The 17,077-nt window shown below is 47.6% G+C and overlaps 1 protein-coding gene across 4 annotated transcripts in view; it reads right to left on the bottom strand.

Moving 5' to 3' along the window:
- The window catches only part of LOC144124864 (serine/threonine-protein phosphatase 2A regulatory subunit B'' subunit beta-like), a 104,120-nt gene that overhangs the window by 45,691 nt on the left and 41,352 nt on the right, over positions 1-17,077 (bottom strand). Inside the window, exon 1 of one of the 4 annotated variants that reach the window (XM_077657782.1) lies at positions 9,821-10,639. The exons of 2 other annotated variants lie outside the window; for them this stretch is intronic. In XM_077657782.1, coding sequence (XP_077513908.1) covers positions 9,821-9,946 — 126 coding nt within the window. In that variant the 5' untranslated portion in view covers positions 9,947-10,639. Of the gene's footprint in view, positions 1-9,820; positions 10,640-17,077 lie in introns of those variants that run through there. One more of the 4 variants, XM_077657783.1, reaches the window with a different exon arrangement.

The following is a 17,077-nucleotide window of genomic DNA, read 5'->3' as shown; positions in this document are numbered from 1 at the left end:
TAGCCCATACAGGAGCAAAAAGGCGGTAGGCTGTCTTCTAGCGTACTGCCTTCTGCTTAGGGTGTAACAGAAGAACATGAGATAATTGTTTACATTCACCTATAAACTGTGATGGGCATAAAGCCACTCTAAAGGTTCCATAAATCATGAGCGTTCTTTAGAAATTCAGGTATTATGAAACGCCGGGGAGGACAAATATATATTTCGCTGCCTGAAATAGAATTAACGCTGCGCACTAGCCGTCGAACATTAGTTCCGTCTCGATCTTTTGTTTTTATTTCCCACTCAGCACCGGTTCAATTTCCGCTAAGTTTATTGCAACAGGAGCCAGGCAGCAGAAGGAGAGTGTACTGTGATGCTGTTCGGCGTTTACGAAGTCTAACAAGGAAAGAAGTATTTTATTTAGCGTAGGCACCCACGCTCGCCGCGTGCAACAACAGTAAAAAAAAATCTCAAGGCGCTTTGTTCGGAATTCAACCATCAACAACTCTTGGGTATGGCATATACAAGAGCATCGGGTGAAGAGGGAATGACCCGGCGCTATAGTCATAACAGTCGGGATGGCAATGGACGGAATACGGAATGCGAATGACGTATGAACGTCCTACCGGTACTGTCCCGCAGGTTCAAAACCCTCTGCAAAGAAATCTCAGTTCAAAACAAATAAGAAAAAAGAAAAGAATGGGGAAAACAAATTCATATTTTATGCAGGACTGAAGTGAGCAGAAGCTGCATTTGGTTCAAGAGTTAGAGAGAAAATCATTAGAGCAGAGGCACTAAACATTACTGCTTGCTTACTTTCAGAGGATCGACATGCTTGCTTTAACTGAAAGCTTAAGCGTGGTCCCTAAAGTAGATTTTTTACGTGTACCCTTCCTGGCTAAAACGCTGCCCGCACTGTAGAAGGTATAGATTGCTGACGTTGGCAAACGAGGGGCCCATTTCTCAAAACTGCTAGCCTTTATTGCACGGTCTGTAATCGACCGGCATATTGCTTATATCGCGCGCTAAAGTTTACCACAATTGCTGAGAAAAGCCACTTAAAGTTGACACACGCGTGTAGCTTCCATAGCGCTGGTGCGGAAAACATGTAAGCAAATTTGTGAAACCTAGAGTTCGAACTCGACTTTGCGAATTTAATGCCAATGCGTTTATTCTAGCGTAAATTACAGTGCACACCTTGCGTAAACGACTTCTAGCCTAGACTATGTAGAACGTTCGTCGAGAGAGAGAGAAGCAACTTTACTATACGATATCTCCGAAGCGGACCATTTAAAAATGAACCGGAGTTTACTGAACACCACGAAATACGATGACACTGAATTATCGATATTTTTATGCACTGTGGCGTATAATATATAGCTAAGGTTGCCACTCGCGAGGGGCAGATCATATATCATTTGCGACGTGGCGTTTGCAAACCACAATAATTGTTACCGTCCTCAAAAGAAAAATGACATACACCCACTACGGAAGATTGACCAATACTACATCGGCAACGTCGTGACCTCCGAAAATACCTTCTAATAATGTAATCGAAAGCAGAACACTGACTTAATAACGTAAATAGCGAAGCTACTTTTGCGAGACAGATGAGTAATTGAATGAGGGGAGAGTAATCCCCAAACGCAAACGTTTTTTTTTTTTCATTTCGCTCATCTGCTATTTTTCGTTCACAGACGGTGATACCAGCTGGTAACGCTTTGCCGCATACTCGCGTACTATCTGGAACTGAAGTATCAAGGTCGAGACGCGCTATTCGGGATGCAGGCGCATAGATGACATGCTTGCCACCGAAGCCCTGATTTATCTGGCACATAATAAAGATGCTCTCCAGAGACACCGACCGGTAACAAAGCTACGCGCTTCAGCTGCTGCTCGTGCGTCCCGGAGACTTTTGTGGCCGACGGCACATTCGCCGAAATGAGCGGAAAAACGTTTCCAGTCTGGCTTCCGTCCCTCTACACTCTCTCCCTCTTTTTTTTGCGCAAGAAAGAAAGAGGGACGGGGGAGAGGAATAAGAGGAGAAAAAGAAATGTGCGAGCAAAGAAGCAGCTAAGAAGAATTCTGTGGCACGCGGCGGCACTTTTACCGCGAAAGCGGTGCTTCAGCTGTTCGCCGAGCGCGCGTACGCGGCCGCGAATTCGCGTGTGTGCCACCACAAAGAGACATCGGGCGCGACGCGCGCGCGCGCGCAGGGAGAAAGGTGAAGACCACGACGTGTCGCGTGTCCAGCCAGCTGCGTGCCGGGAAGGACCTCCTCTTCAGTCCTCCCCCCCCCCCCCTCTTCCATCCTCTTTCCATCTTCCAGGTGATTTCTTTCTCGTCCGCATAGTGTACCATCCACCTTCAGTGGCGTGCCGACAGCGGTGCGCCGCTTTCAGTTTGGGCGCGTGTTTTAGCTGCGATGTTTCGCGTCATTGTAATCCTTGTCTACCAACCCTTGCACTTCATTTCTGATGCCTCTTTACTTTTTGTTCTTTTTTTGCTTCTACGGTTTTAGAAATCTTTTTTTTTTAGACACTTCATTGCCATTTTATGCGTAGAGTTTAAGGTCTCTACGCCATGGTCACTGCATTTCCTGCAGACTTAGGTGCTGCTTTGGAGGCGACGGCATGCGTGACGTTCGCGTAAAATCCATGGCTGGCACGAGCTATAGCGCGGTATTTACTGCGACAGGAGGCTCTTTGCATGGTCTAATCCTGACCACTTTGTCTCAGCTAACGACGCAGGCACACAGCCACCATATACAATCAAGCCGAAGCGACCAAACTGAGGCGCTAGACTATATGTCAAGCATAGTGCTTCGCCATATACAGCTCGCGGCGTCAACCAGGACAGCTTCTTTATTTCCTTCCTGCTTTCAGCAGTCAATAAAATAAACAAAAAAGCTCGGGAACACGTCAGAAGGGTTAAATTGTCTTCTAGAGCCAGTCCTATATCGTAAATATATAGCCGAAATTTTTTACAGTCTCATCATCCTGCGCCCGCACATGTTTGTTGTTTCACGTGCTGGCTGTATTAAGTTTTGAATTGCTTTAAACATCACAAGGTAGTTAAAATTAATCCACTGTTTCGCACCGCATGTCTCAGTGCCCAGGTGTAGAATGGCAGCCGAGAAAATATTGAACAGCCATTCCTTTTCGCTAAATTATCGTAGTTTTTTTTAAACCTTTCCATTGTGGTCAGATAATTGGACTTGCAGTGATCAGAAAACAAGACGGGTAAAATGCTTCCATATAACATGGCGCCATGTTTTGAAAGGATGTAAAAGTACATTGGGAAATTGCAAAACACAGTTGCGGAAGTAGTTTGTTTAGAAACTATTTTTTTTATTGCTGACAGTAATTTCCTTCTTACCACTAAATCTTTTTCTGTGATTTAGTGTGTACGTGCGTAAGACGGTTTACTGGTTTACTTTATTTTTGTTTTTCGTGATAACTGCTATTGAAAGCGAATGCATGTATAATTGTCCCTTCTGTTTACCAATTATATTGACATTACAAGCTTCATTGCATAATGAAGGTTGAGTTACATTTCCATACCATTCCTGCACTGTTGCATGTGCAGGTTTCTTAAATCTATTTAAGTATTTAAGCTGTACATACAACCTTCAGCCAAATGATCAACCAGTTTCTTTTCTTCTTTAAAAAAAAAGGGGGGGGGGATCGAACTCGAATATGAAATTCTGTTATAAATCCGTGCTGTCTCATCCATTCTTTTGGCTCCTTGCAGTTCCGTGGTGCCGAAAGGATCATTATGCAACCGAGTTACAGATTAAGTGACACAGCAAAACGGCGCTCCAGTATGATCCATCACAAGCGACCAACTGTGTACATTTGAAAGCTAAACGTTCAATGTTACAAGATACCAACTGGAGCAACTTTAGCCGTGCATATTCTTCTATATTGAATGCATCGTTAGTGTGTCGGGTCTCATTATGTTCTACACAAAATAATGCGTCTTTTTGTATCCGTGGTCCTTTCGCAATCAAGAATTCTTGAGCAGCGGCTGTGACTTAGAGTCTATTCAATTTTTAAGATGTTTTGTGTACATCACGTGCCTCATCAGCGACTAAAAACACAGCGCCTTATCAATCATGACGTTATGTTTTCAACATTACAGTTATGCCTTCTTCCAGCTCCGATCATATAATTAAGTGATTTAGTCAAAACGAGCCATCGAGAAAAACAAAACATCAGACAGTAAATCTATGCGGAAGCTAGGAGTTGCGAAATCGTTAAGCAAAACAAGCCTAGCGGAAAAGTGACAGCCTTCCTCCTGTACAATAATGTATGCCCAGCGATGAGTAATACCATTACATTTTCATTTTATTTTTGTCGTTATGATAAAAGCGTGGTTTGTCGTTTACCGCGCTAACGATAAAACTGTTGTATCCCGTACCGTTGGGGAACTGCCCGGTCCGACTGCCCGGAGCAGCCGGAGCACCACCACGTCAAGCACCCGCCACGTACATACTTCGACCAACTCCCCTTTATCCCAGTTCAATGATGAATATATATACAGATGTGCGAGTCAGCTGACCAGATAGGGCGCATGCCTAGCGCCACCTAGTTTATACAAACATTACTACAGAATACAATACCACATTATTCCCCCTCAAAAGAGTTAGCAACTAACACTGGAAAAACACAATAAACACTCAATGTCTTTCATAGTCTTTAAACCACACTGGTGGTCTTCTTTGTCTCGTCGAATGCCTCAGTCCTGGAACGTCCCTTTCAACTGGCGTCTGAACAGATGGCTGCTGGGGTGGGTCGTGGTTCTCCTGCTGTGGTTCGCCAAGTGGTTTTGCTGATTCAGGCGAACAACTTTTCGGAACTGTAGGTGGTGGAACTGGTTGGGGGCAAGGTACCAGCCGACTCCGATTCCATGTGCGGCCATCATTGAGCTTGTAGGTATCTTGACCACATTGGTCCACAATGGTGAATGGACTCGAGTAGCTCAGAGCGCCCTTAGGCACGTGACCAGGCAACTTGACTCTCACCGGTTGACCTGTTGTTAATGGAGAGTACTTTGCAGCTCGTCGACGGTCAGTGTAAGTCTTACTTGCTTGTTGCCTTTGTGCTACTCTGCTGTGGATGGACTTCATCGCTGCCTGCGGATCTTGAAAAAACTCTTTACCTGGCGCTCCTACAAGATCAAGTTTTGTTCTGGGATGACGGCCGTGAAGAAGGACGGAAGGCTTCACTCCTGTGGTCGCATGCGGTGTGAAACGGTAGACTCCCAGGTATTCGGTGATAGCTTCCTTCAAAGGCCGATGTTCTTGTGCGCAGACTTGAACGTACTCTTTGAGTACTCGATTAAACCTCTCTACCTGCCCGTTAGCTTGCGGATGATAGACTGCCGAATACGTATGAGCGATGCCACGTTCTTTGAGGAAACTGTCAAACTCCAAGGCTGTAAACTGAGCACCATGATCACTCACAATCTCGTCTGGATATCCTTCCCTGCTGAAGATGCTTCGCAGAAAGGAGATGACTGTTGCAGTTGTCACCCTTGCTGAGAAACAAACCTCAGGCCACTTGCTGTAGTAATCGATGGCTGTAATGGCAAAACGGCAATCTGCCGGCACTTCGGAAAAAGGGCCCACAATATCGATGCCTAGCTTCTGCCATGGTGCAGATGGGAATGCAACTGGCTGCAGAGGTGGTGTCACGGGTTTTGCAGACTTGTCAACAGATTGGCATACCGCGCAGGATGCAATGAATTGTTCTACTTGCTTGCACATAGCAGGCCACCAGTATTGCTCACGTAGTCGCTGCTTTGTCCTCGTTATTCCCGGATGAGACTCGTGGGCTGCGTCAAGAAGCCGTGCTACGAGGGACGAAGGTACTACAAATTTGTCACCACGAAGCAGGAGGTCTCCAACGACTGAGAGCTCAGTTTGCACCCGGTAGAACGGAACTGCTTCGGCAGGCAACATCTTCACTGCGGGCCATGCCGATGTCACCCACTTTATAACCTGCTGCAGCAACGGGTCCTGCATCGTTTCAATGACAAACTCTTCATGAGTAATGCATGTTGAGACAACACAAACAGTCTCTTCTTCCTCTTCCTCCACACGACCTGGAAGGGGCATCCTTGAAAGAGCATCAGCAACAGTATTCTTGTCACCCTTGTGAAATTCAATCGTGAAGTTGTATGCCAACAGCCTGGCGTGCCACCTCGCAATCCGGAACGGTCGGCGACCTACTCCCTTTGTACTAAGGAGTGTGACCAGAGCCTGGTGATCGGTGCGTAATATGAATGAACGACCCCAAAGGTACACTCTCCAATATTCGCATGCCCACAAGCAAGCAAGGGCTTCCAATTCCCCTACAGAATACTTCTGTTCCTGTGAAGTAAGCCTGCGAGAAGCAAAAGCAATCGTCACCAGTTCATCATTCCTTGTCTGTTGCAACACTGCTCCCAAGCCAATGGATGAGGCATCCGTAGTGACAATAATGTCACCCGCAGGATCAAATAGCTGTAAACATCTTGTGGCCAGGGAACATTTCAGTTGCTCGAAACAAGCTTGTCTTGCAGGGTTCCATGTGAATGTGGCATTCTTACGTAGCAACTCTCGAAGAGGCTCGACAACCACCGCATAGTCAGGTATAAATTTGGCGTAGTAGCCTACCATGCCCAAGAATGAGCGCAGAGTACCGACATTTGTTGGGGCTGGCACAGCCTTGATGGCGTCAATGTTACTTTGTAAAGGGCGTATTCCCTTGTGACTGATCCTGTGACCAAGGAAGTCGACTTCTTGCACATTAAAAATGCATTTGTCATTCAACTTCAATCCAGCCTTTGCAATCAAGTGCAAAACTTGTTTCAAATTCTTGAAGTGCTCTTCACGTGTGCTTCCGTACACAATGACATCATCTATGTAGCACAAAGTGTTTTTGCAGTTCTGCAAAATAGTGGCCATCATTTTCTGAAACGCAGACGGTGCTGATGCAAGACCGAAACAGACGCGCTTGAATCTGTACAGTCCACTATCGGTTATGAAGGTAGTCAGTTCCCTGCTTTCAGGGCTTAGCAGAACTTGGTGATATGCAGCTGCTAAATCAATCTTTGAAAAGTAATTTGCGCCATGAAGTTTGTGCAATATTTCTTCCGTGTGCGGCAGTGGAAATTTGTCAACGACAATCGCTTTGTTTGGTTCGCGCAGATCGACACAAATTCTTATCTTGCCGTTTTTCTTTGCTACTACTACGATTGGAGACACCCATTCAGACGTGTCAATCTTTTCTATGACATCTTCTTGCTCAAGGCGCGGCAGCTCTTCGCGTACTCGGTCTCGCATTGAAAATGGCAAACGCCGCAACTTAGCAACAACAGGCGTGATTCCTTCTCTTATCTTGACCTTATGGACAAAATTTGTTGCAAGCCCTAACTTGCCATCAAACAAGTGCGGAAACTGGCAAAACAGTTCACGGTCAAGGCCTTCTGGCGCTTGCGTAATATGGGTGCATTGCAATGACGTACCGTTGATTTGCAGACGCAGCGTTTCGACAGCGTCGATGCCGAGAATGTCAGTACCGTCCTTGACGACGTAGAAGAGAATGTCGGCCTGCCGATCCTGGAAGATGACTGGCGCCGTGAAACACCCCTCGATGGTTATTCTGCGGCGAGAGAAATCGTAGAGTGACGCTGATGTTGGCTGCAACGGGAAGCGTTTCAACCTTGAATACGTGGCGTTCGACAGAATGGAGACAGCAGAACCCGTGTCTACGAGGAAACGTATAGGAACATCTTGTACGAAGACTTCTGTGTGTATCCCTCCTTTGCACTGCCGGTCGAGAAGCAACACGTTGAGATCGCCGGATGCACTGCAGGTGTCGACTTCTCGGACAGCAAGGGCCCTTTCGTCAGGCATGCCGCTTCTACAGACACGCTGAAAATGTCCTCGTTTGCCACATTTGCTGCAAGTTTTACCCCGCGCCTTGCATGTCTTGGAATCTGCAAGATGCCTTGAAGACCCGCAACGGAAACAGGACTTCGGCTGCTGCGAACGCGGTAACTGCGTTTCTGAGCGGCATGGCATCCGATGTTTTTCGACCTTTTGAACGCTCGCAGCCGATGACTGCAGCTCAAGTGAGTATTTCGTGGCTTCTTCGATACTGTTTGCAATAGCCAGTGCGCGTTCAAGAGTGAGCGAAGTGCCTTCAAGCAGTAAGCGTTCCCGAAGAACAGGGTTGCACGTTTTCGCTACAAGTTGGTCACGAATAAAATCGTCAGCCTGCTTACCGAAGTCGCAACTTAATGCCAGCTCACGCAACGCCGTGGCGAACGCTGTTGCAGTCTCCCCGGGCAGTTGGGTGCGTTGTCCGAACCGATGCCGCTCCACGACGACGTTCGTTTTAGAAGTGAAGTAAGCGTCCAACGTAGCCACCGCTGCATCGTACTCGTCGCTCGTACCGCTTCCTTCCTTTCCTTCTGTAGGCGGCGTCGACGATTTCTCCTCCGGCAACGCGTAGTACAAGCGTTGGCCTTCCACACCCAAACAGTGTAGCAGCAAAGCTTTACGGCGCGCAGGTGGGTAAGCGTCGCTCCCGGACGCCAGGAGATAGTTCTTGAAAAGGCGGTGCCACTGCGTCCAAGGAATGGCGGGCTTCCCGGGCGTCGGCAGGAACTCGGGCGGTTGATGCAGGCTCATTGCTTCCGCGTTCGGTTACTTCACCACTCGTCGCCAACTGTTGTATCCCGTACCGTTGGGGAACTGCCCGGTCCGACTGCCCGGAGCAGCCGGAGCACCACCACGTCAAGCACCCGCCACGTATGTACATCCTTCGACCAACTCCCCTTTATCCCAGTTCAATGATGAATATATATACAGATGTGCGAGTCAGCTGACCAGATGGGGCGCATGCCTAGCGCCACCTAGTTTATACAAACATAACTACAGAATACAATACCACAAAAACACGTTACAAAGTTACACGTTCTCAAAGAATACGTCGCATGTGACCAAATGCCTCGTACCTGTTTTTCGAAGCGAGGGGCTTTCACTGTAATTCCGCGGGAAGTAGCATTCCAATGTCTCTTTCGTGTCTTTAAGTTCTTTTTTTTCTTTCTGTGCATCATTCGCACCCATCTTTGACTACAGAATATTCAGAATAACTTACTTCAGAAAGCAGTCCTGGATTAAAACGCCTTTTCGTGCTACTCATCTACACAATACAGTCTACTGATGAGTTGGCGGGCGCGGATACTTAAAATCAACGCTTTTTCGTTAGCGCATTGTGCGCGCTTTCTTAAACACTGCCACATAATTTCTCGTTGCAGTTTTTTCACCTAGGATGCTTTCCACATGCATGCTGCCACAAGCATTCTTTGAGCATGCACTTCGCACGTGTTGCGCGTCAACATTACCTCGCATGAAAAACTTTTCATGAAACAGCGTTACGGCTTCACTCGGTATATTTAAGCATGACTGGGCACGCATATCTGTATGTGATACTTGGCCCTGCCTGGCGCACGTGTCTTTATCCGTTGCATACGGACTAGCTGTCTCCGCTATGGGTTTTCCTCAATATGAGTGCCGCTGTACAAACAGGCCCTCCTGTTTATATTGCAAGAGTAAAAAAAAGCGGGAGCATATTAAGGGCGAGGAGAACTTATAGGCCAGAATAACGCAGCGCGGTATCTTCTCTGTTTCTGGAGATCTTTAATCTTTAAGAGTCGTAGTCTGAAGTATCGACGAGCTGTTGACAAAGCTTCGGGTGCTAGGGCCGTGCAAGTGGCGGGGTACTCGCCCCAGCGGCCGTATGAAAACCGGCTACCCCGTCGTTCTCAACGCATATATACGTACTGCGGGCTCCGAGAAACGGCGAAACCGCAAGCGAACCCTGCGCTGACATCCCGCTGTCTGTGCTCCCGCGAGACTCGACGTCCCATCGTCGTCAGCAGCCGCCGCGACGTCCAGCGAGGTCCCCATCGCACGTGGATATCCGAATCAGAATCCAGAGAAAGCCCGCAACGACGCTCTTCGTGTTGCACGCACTTCACGACTCTCACGATTAAAAGAAAACAGCCACAAAAAATGCACGACACTGCGATTCACTCGAAGACGAAGCACTGTCCAGTAATCCAAGCAGGGATGCGTGTCCGCAGTGAACGAGACATGCGACTCATCAGACTGCTTCTCCTGCGGGGTCTCACAAGACTGGCGGTCTCACGCGACTGGCGCAATTCAAACGAGACTTGCGCGCTCCCGGAGTACGGCGCTATCGAGTCGTTGTTCGCGGTGTTCTGTCCTCGAATCCAGCTCGTTTCCTTGCTCGCGCGCGTCTGCGGCCGTGGAAGCTGTTGATGCGGCGGAGTTTGGCCAGCTGCGTGGCTTCCGCGGCTGCGGCCACAGCAGTCGTCGCCGCCGCGTGCACGTGCTCGGCGAGACTCCGCCACCGCCGGTTCTCCGCTGACGTTGTCGACGCGTTCGCGTTGACGTCACCGCTGCGACACTAGCCGTGCTCCTTCGGAGGTTCACACGACTCGCATGCGTCACAGATAGCGACAGGCACCCGACAGAGCGACAGCTCGCGCGACCGAGACCCCCCCGCTCCTGTCTCTTCTCGTCAATCACTTGGTGTGCGTTGACACTGCGTTTCCGTCAGGCAGCAGGGCTACCTCTGTGTGCGCGTGAAACAAGCACTGGAAGCAGCGGCGCGAAGTTCAGATACTGAACTATCGCTGGTCAAAAGCAAACGTTTCGACACTATCGCCTTAAGCTGCCTGACCTCTGCCGTTCACAAACCGCCCGTATGCCGACGGCATTTGCTGGCCCTTTCGTTGCAACGTCAGGATTGGCTATTGTTCTCACCTCTCTCGGCTGTAGAAGAGCAACGGCGGCGCGTCAGTGAGCACAGTAGTTTTTGAGGAGCGCAGAGGCAACTAAGCAGCCGTTCGTTCGATCACTGCATTACGAAATCGATCGATAGATTGATCAACGGATTTGTTCACCGATGGATTGACTGATAAAGTAATTAATTAATTACAGAAAGGTAACACACTGTATACGCATGAGGCATCCGAGGCCGCACCAAGCCAGCCGCACTTGCGCTGGTGAGTAACGGTAATGATGGAGTACCCACGGCTAAAATATAAACAGCGCAATAAAGCGTATCAGTTCCTGCTAATATCTACGCGTCGTCGATTTTCCAAGGACGATTTATCACCCGTGCTTCAAACTAACCCTCAAGATATTCTAGTACGTAGTCAACCTTCGTTCTAGTTTTGATGTCTTTCATGCAAATAACGACAGCGAAGCAGTTCCCGAATCGGACTGCGTTGACTTCCTGAACAACACTTTCGTATCTGTTTTCACACGTGAAAAAAACAAAAACATCTCACGCCCAGACATAAAATATAACATCAATAACTCTATCCCGGAAGCAATCGTCAGTGAAGCAGGTATTTTTCCTTACTAAGCAAACAAACTTCCGCCACGTTCATACCATATGGCGTTTAATAACAAAATATTTAACAACATATGAAGCCTGCTTTAAGCCCAGTATTATCGCTCTCTTCTGCCAATCGCTATCAACAACCACTGTTCCACAGCCCGTTGCTAAGGTCATACCCATTTTCAAGTCTGGCGACCGGTCTTCGCCATTGAACTACAGCCAAATTTCCTTAACAAGTACGATATGCAAGCTATTAGAGCACATAAAACACACCCAGACCATTCAGTAAGTACTTAGTGCACTTAGAAGCCCGTAACATTATACATAAGCTCCAGCATGGTTTCCGGAAGGATAATATAAGTGAAACGGAACTTGCGCGGTTTATTCATGACATACTTTCATCTACAGACGGTAACTTTGAGATTTATGCTATGTTTCTAGACTTCTTCAAAGCATTTGGCCGCGTCCCACATAATATAATGTTACAAAAACGAACAAATCTTAATCTTCACAGTGACGTGCTTGATTGGACAGAAGGCTTTCTTTTATCTTGAATGCATTTTAGCTCCGTTAATAATCATAACTGTTCTTCTGGTTCCAAATGTCTGGTGTCCTTCAAAGTAGTCTATTTGGTCCCTTCTTATTTCTTGTTTTTGTTTGATCACTTGCCTGCGTGCCTTCCTTCCCCTATCAGATAATTCGCTGATTGACGTGGGGGGAAGGGGGCGTACTTGGGGCTGTATGCTCAACGAGACACTCCTATGCTCCATCTCACAAGCCATTTGCAGTGCTTTGAAGGCTGCGGCGATCTGAACCATTCAGAACACCGCGCGTTACGAAACGTGTTCCTCCGCTCCCCTACCCCCGCGGATCGTGGCTCCATCTCTGGAAAGAAAACAGCACCACTGCGCTAGATGTAAAACTTTGTCCCGGCTGCTGGGACAAAGTTTCGCTGCAAAAAATGCAAACGCGAACCCCTGTACAAGAAGACAGCAGTGCTGTTCTATCATAACAACAAGGTGACGCGAGAAATCATGGAAGCATGTCACATTCATTATCTTGGAGAAAAGTGCGTCAGCAATCCTTCTGTGACATTAAGTGACAAGTAAATTCAATATTTTGACTTGCACGTGGCATAGGTTGTTTACCCCTTTTGTCGTTTTTTTCTCTCTTTTTATATTTTATTGTTTACGTCCACTATATTTTACCGATTTTCGTTCTTCAATAAACTCCGTTGCTAGTCAGCGCTTGTATTGTCTTTGTGCCGCCTTCTTTACACTGTTCACCCACCATGAAAACAGCACCAGTGCCCAGCTGCGGCGCGCAGGAGACCTGGCAGACGCGGCGGGCGTCATGCTTACGAATGGCGGCGTACCATTTATCGGCAGGACTCCGCAGTGCTGTGTTCATGCGGACTTTGTCTGCTAATTTAACCAGTTTATGGAACGCTCGCTGTACTTGCGAAGCACCACCCCTAACTATCTTTTCTATCATTACAATAAATGCTGAAAAACAGTCACAACACTACACACAAAAAAAATGTAGGGGACACTTTGGCTCCGTCTTAAGGGTGTAACGCAAAGCGTAATAGCGTGATGCGTAAATTCCCATATATGCAGAAGGTACTTCTCTACTTAACATTCATACATCCCTGGGAGTCCTCATACGCTTCCTGGCGCATTGGTGCAGCGTTTAAGCGATGCGCCACTGTCCTGCGATGGCAGGTGCTCCCAGCGGTGGGCCTTATGTAGCCTGCAGGTTGCTCTTGCCGACCGACCAATCATTAATTTAACTGTCGCCTGTCTCGGTGGGCAGTTTTCTCACTATCCGGTGGGTAGGTGGTGATGAAGCCGCAAGGTGACGCGACTTAGGTGGCCCACCTGCCTCCTAAGTTGCTCTGTGGGGACCACCTGCCGGAACCATGTGCCCGTGATTTTCGCTCACAACGCCGACAACGGCGACAGCGGATTTTCTGGTGAACGGGGCTTTTAACGGTGTCGCGTTGAAATGCAGCAAGCTTTGCATTAGCTAGCCTCTGTGCACAAGCATGAACAGCGCCAACCGGCGGTCGCCATTTGTCACCGGGCAACCCCGCAAGGCGCAGTGCTTTGGACGACAAGTGCTCGTACGCCACATGCATGACACGAAGGCCTGAATGATGCGCAACTTTTATTTGTTTTTTCGACGAGTGTGCCACTAAGCATAAGTTTAAAGAAGGCATGTGGATGACAGGCGACTTGTTTGCCAAATGGCTTGTTGAGTTCGACCATTACATGGCGAAAAAAAAAATGAGGAAGGTCCTTACCGTGCTCGACAACAGTGCGGTACACCGCGTGCTGCCTTCCCTCACTGCAGTGACCACGCTCTACTGCCACCGAACGCAAAGAGCAAGACCAGCCACCAGCAAGAGCAGGAATCTGTTCCCACTTCGAGTTATTGATCAATTCGTTCTCCCCTACCATGAGCCTGCCGTCCCGGTTAGCTCAGTTAGTAGAGCGACTGCTCCGGTGAAGCGGCTGTCCCGGGTTCGAACCCCGGATTAGGAAGAATTTTTCATTCACTACGAAGTTTCTGAGAAAGCTGTATAGCTTTCCTTTGTAGCCGTATATGACTGCAGTTGGGTGGATATATTTGATGCGCCAGTCGTTAAAATAACGCATTACGTTATTTTGCGTCAGCCGTCGTTTGCCGCGGCAACAGACTGGATACTGAAGGAAGGGAAACGCACTTAGAGGTGACACACAGTAGAAAGCCTGCAGTGTGTTGTGTCCGTTTCTACTCTTCCCTCTGCTCTCTTAGGCCGTGTGCTGTTGCCCTGGTTCACGTACATCACGCAAAACGAACTCGCCCAACAGTTCGTGCTTTCATAGTAGACAGATTGTTCATGTGGTGGTTAACGTCCCAAAGCGACTCAGGCTTTGAGTGACGCTTTAGTGATGGGCTCCGGAAATTTCTACCACCCGGGATTCTTTAGCGTGCACTGACGTCGAACAGTACACAGCATTAACACCTCTTTTTGGGCTAGTTGGTGCATACTTTAATTAGAAAAAACCTAGCGTCAAAAGCGTGCAAACCACGCGGACGAACGACGACGACCAGACACAAGCTCGTCGTCGTTCGTCCGCGTGGTTTGCATGCTTTTGACGCTAGGTTTTCTCTAATTCAAACAGTACACAGACCTCTAGAATTTCGCCTCCACCAAAACTCGACCGCCACGGCCGCGATCGAACCCGCGTCTTTCTGGTCAGCAGCCGAGCACCATGACCGCTGAGCCAGCGTGACGGCTTTCACAGTGGACAGGTTTAGCATAGTAGAGACGTACCAGCATAGACGTACAATGGATTACTCGATGCCGGTTGCGCACACGTACTAGCCTCACCTGGCTCCGCCCTTGCCACTGCGCATGCGCCGTAGGCGTCCGTTAATCTGTTCTATGCTATGCTAGTAGACGTCTATTCTAGTAGACGTCTATGCTAGTACGTCTCTGCTATGCTAAATCTCTCGATTTGTGTGTGGAGATGACGTAATAAATTCGCTGGGATGGGCCAGCTGCGCTGCGGCCAGCGGCGGATTTATGGACATTGGCCAACCGTTGGAGAAGGTGGTTCCATTGGGGGTGCGGTACTATTTAAGAAAACGTAGTTCTTGAACGTTTTTCGTCGAAATAACAAGCAACATTAATAAACGATAGTCGGTATAGTTTCATCATTGCTAATTTCTAGTTTAAGGGGAGTTGGAAGAGGCGAGCCCCCCCCCTCTCTCTCTCTCCCATGAATGCAGATAATGATAATAATAATAATAAACGTCTTTATTTTTTCAAAAACATAATTACAATTTTAATACAGGTCTGCCCAAGCCATGAAGGCTTGTAGGGCAGTACCCGGTAGTCGGTGAATGACAAAGACATTGCAAAACAGGCGTGCTAAAACAAGCAAACAAGAATAACCTTAAAACCAAAAGTAAAGAAGAACAAAGAAACAGTGTAAGTTACGGACATAAGGGTTTTCAAGAAGTGAGATAAATGGCAGACACCTTTTTTTCGGCCTTGCTCGGCCTTGATTGTAATAACTGCTCAAACAAAAAAGCCAGTGGTTATCATAGAAGTTCCACAGCCCCAAGACGAATGCTAAGAAACCTTTGGAATCTAATCTAATCTAGGCTCTAAGCTAGGGGGCTAGGAATCTGGACTAGGAATCTATTCGCCAATGATACAAGGGACGAATGATAAACTAGTTCCGGGAGAGTAAACATGTTCAGTGCCGTGGCGTCGAGCCCATTCAAGTTAGTGAAGACTGCCGCCCTTCGTTGTCCTCGGGGAAGGTTGAAAACTTGAAATTTTGCTTATTTTTCATTCCCCCTCCCCGTTTTTTTTCTTCATACGATCCAAAAATTGCCGAAATGCACGGCGCTATCTCGAAAGCATTCTCCCTAGCAGAAACAAAATAGTTCTGCGTTCAATAACAGGAATTTGAGCCCATTAAGAATTGCAATAACTTGTGGCGCAGGCGGGCCTAAATTGAGTTCTCCGCTGTGACAGCCCTCATGGCCCGACTGCTATACTTGGAAGCGTAAAAAACTGCGCAACTGTGCGCGCACGTATACTTTATTCGCGCGCAAATCACGCTAGAACAGCGTGCTCCCACTTGGCAGGTAAAAACGTTTTGTTCTTTTCAAGACAGCGGGCGGCGTAAAGGCAGTTGGAAATAAAAGGTCTCTATGCGCGCGAGTCGGAGTTTGTCACGCAACCTGTCAGCTTCATGGGTACAAAAGATGGACAAGTTAAGCCGCATAGCTACTGTGCGGGCTCAGCAAATTAGGGACTCAAGAGATGCATAATGTTCTCCAGTCTTTATATTCGCAGAATCAGCCCACTGCGGTGAAAATGGGCGAATGTATAAACGGCGTAATGTACTACCCCTCAAGAGAAAAACGGTCGCGCTTTCTCATTAACATAGATCACTGCAGCACAGTCAGACGTCTTCTCCGAGCAAAGAAACAAATTTCAACTTTCTTTCGTTTCAGCGTTAATGAAACTTGAGGACAACTTTATCCCATTTCCGCTCTTGATAAAAATCGATTCAATGACTTTTTCAGGCTATGTTGCTGCTTATTGAGCAGACCAAGACGCATATTTTGCTGAGAAAACAAGTTTTAAAATTGGAGTTTTTGTCTCGAAACTCGTGACGTCAAGAGATAAATGAATTTCGCGTTGAGTGAATGCACTTGCAGGCTATAGCCTCTGTGATCCCCGATCAAAAGCTATCTTGACGTCACCGCAGTGTCCTAGCGTGAAAATTCCAGTGACGGCGATACTTAAATTTGATTTTTTATCGTTATACCTTATAAAGCTCGGTTTTCACTGAAATTAGTCTCTTTGTCATTGGAATTATGGGGTAATCCACCGATTCAGGCCAACTTTCTACATTCCTCAGTGTCAATTGAAAGTAATACCTCGCCTCGGAGAGATCGAGGCGTTTACGCGAAAACCAAAGTAAAAGAAGAACAATCGGTAGAAAATAATATTAGGGGAATGGAAGGGGGTCAAACAGCGACCGTACTCACAGCTATACACGCGATAGCGGCCTTCTGACAATTCGCTGTAACAACACAGCGAGCAGGCCCAAGACTACTTACGTTACATTGCAACTTGCACGGCTCTGAACGTG

This window comes from Amblyomma americanum, chromosome 3 (genome assembly GCF_052857255.1).
Source record: "Amblyomma americanum isolate KBUSLIRL-KWMA chromosome 3, ASM5285725v1, whole genome shotgun sequence".
NCBI lineage: Eukaryota > Metazoa > Arthropoda > Arachnida > Ixodida > Ixodidae > Amblyomma > Amblyomma americanum.
The sequence above is the reverse complement of the archived record's forward strand: the minus strand, read 5'-3'. Positions and strand labels throughout refer to the sequence as shown.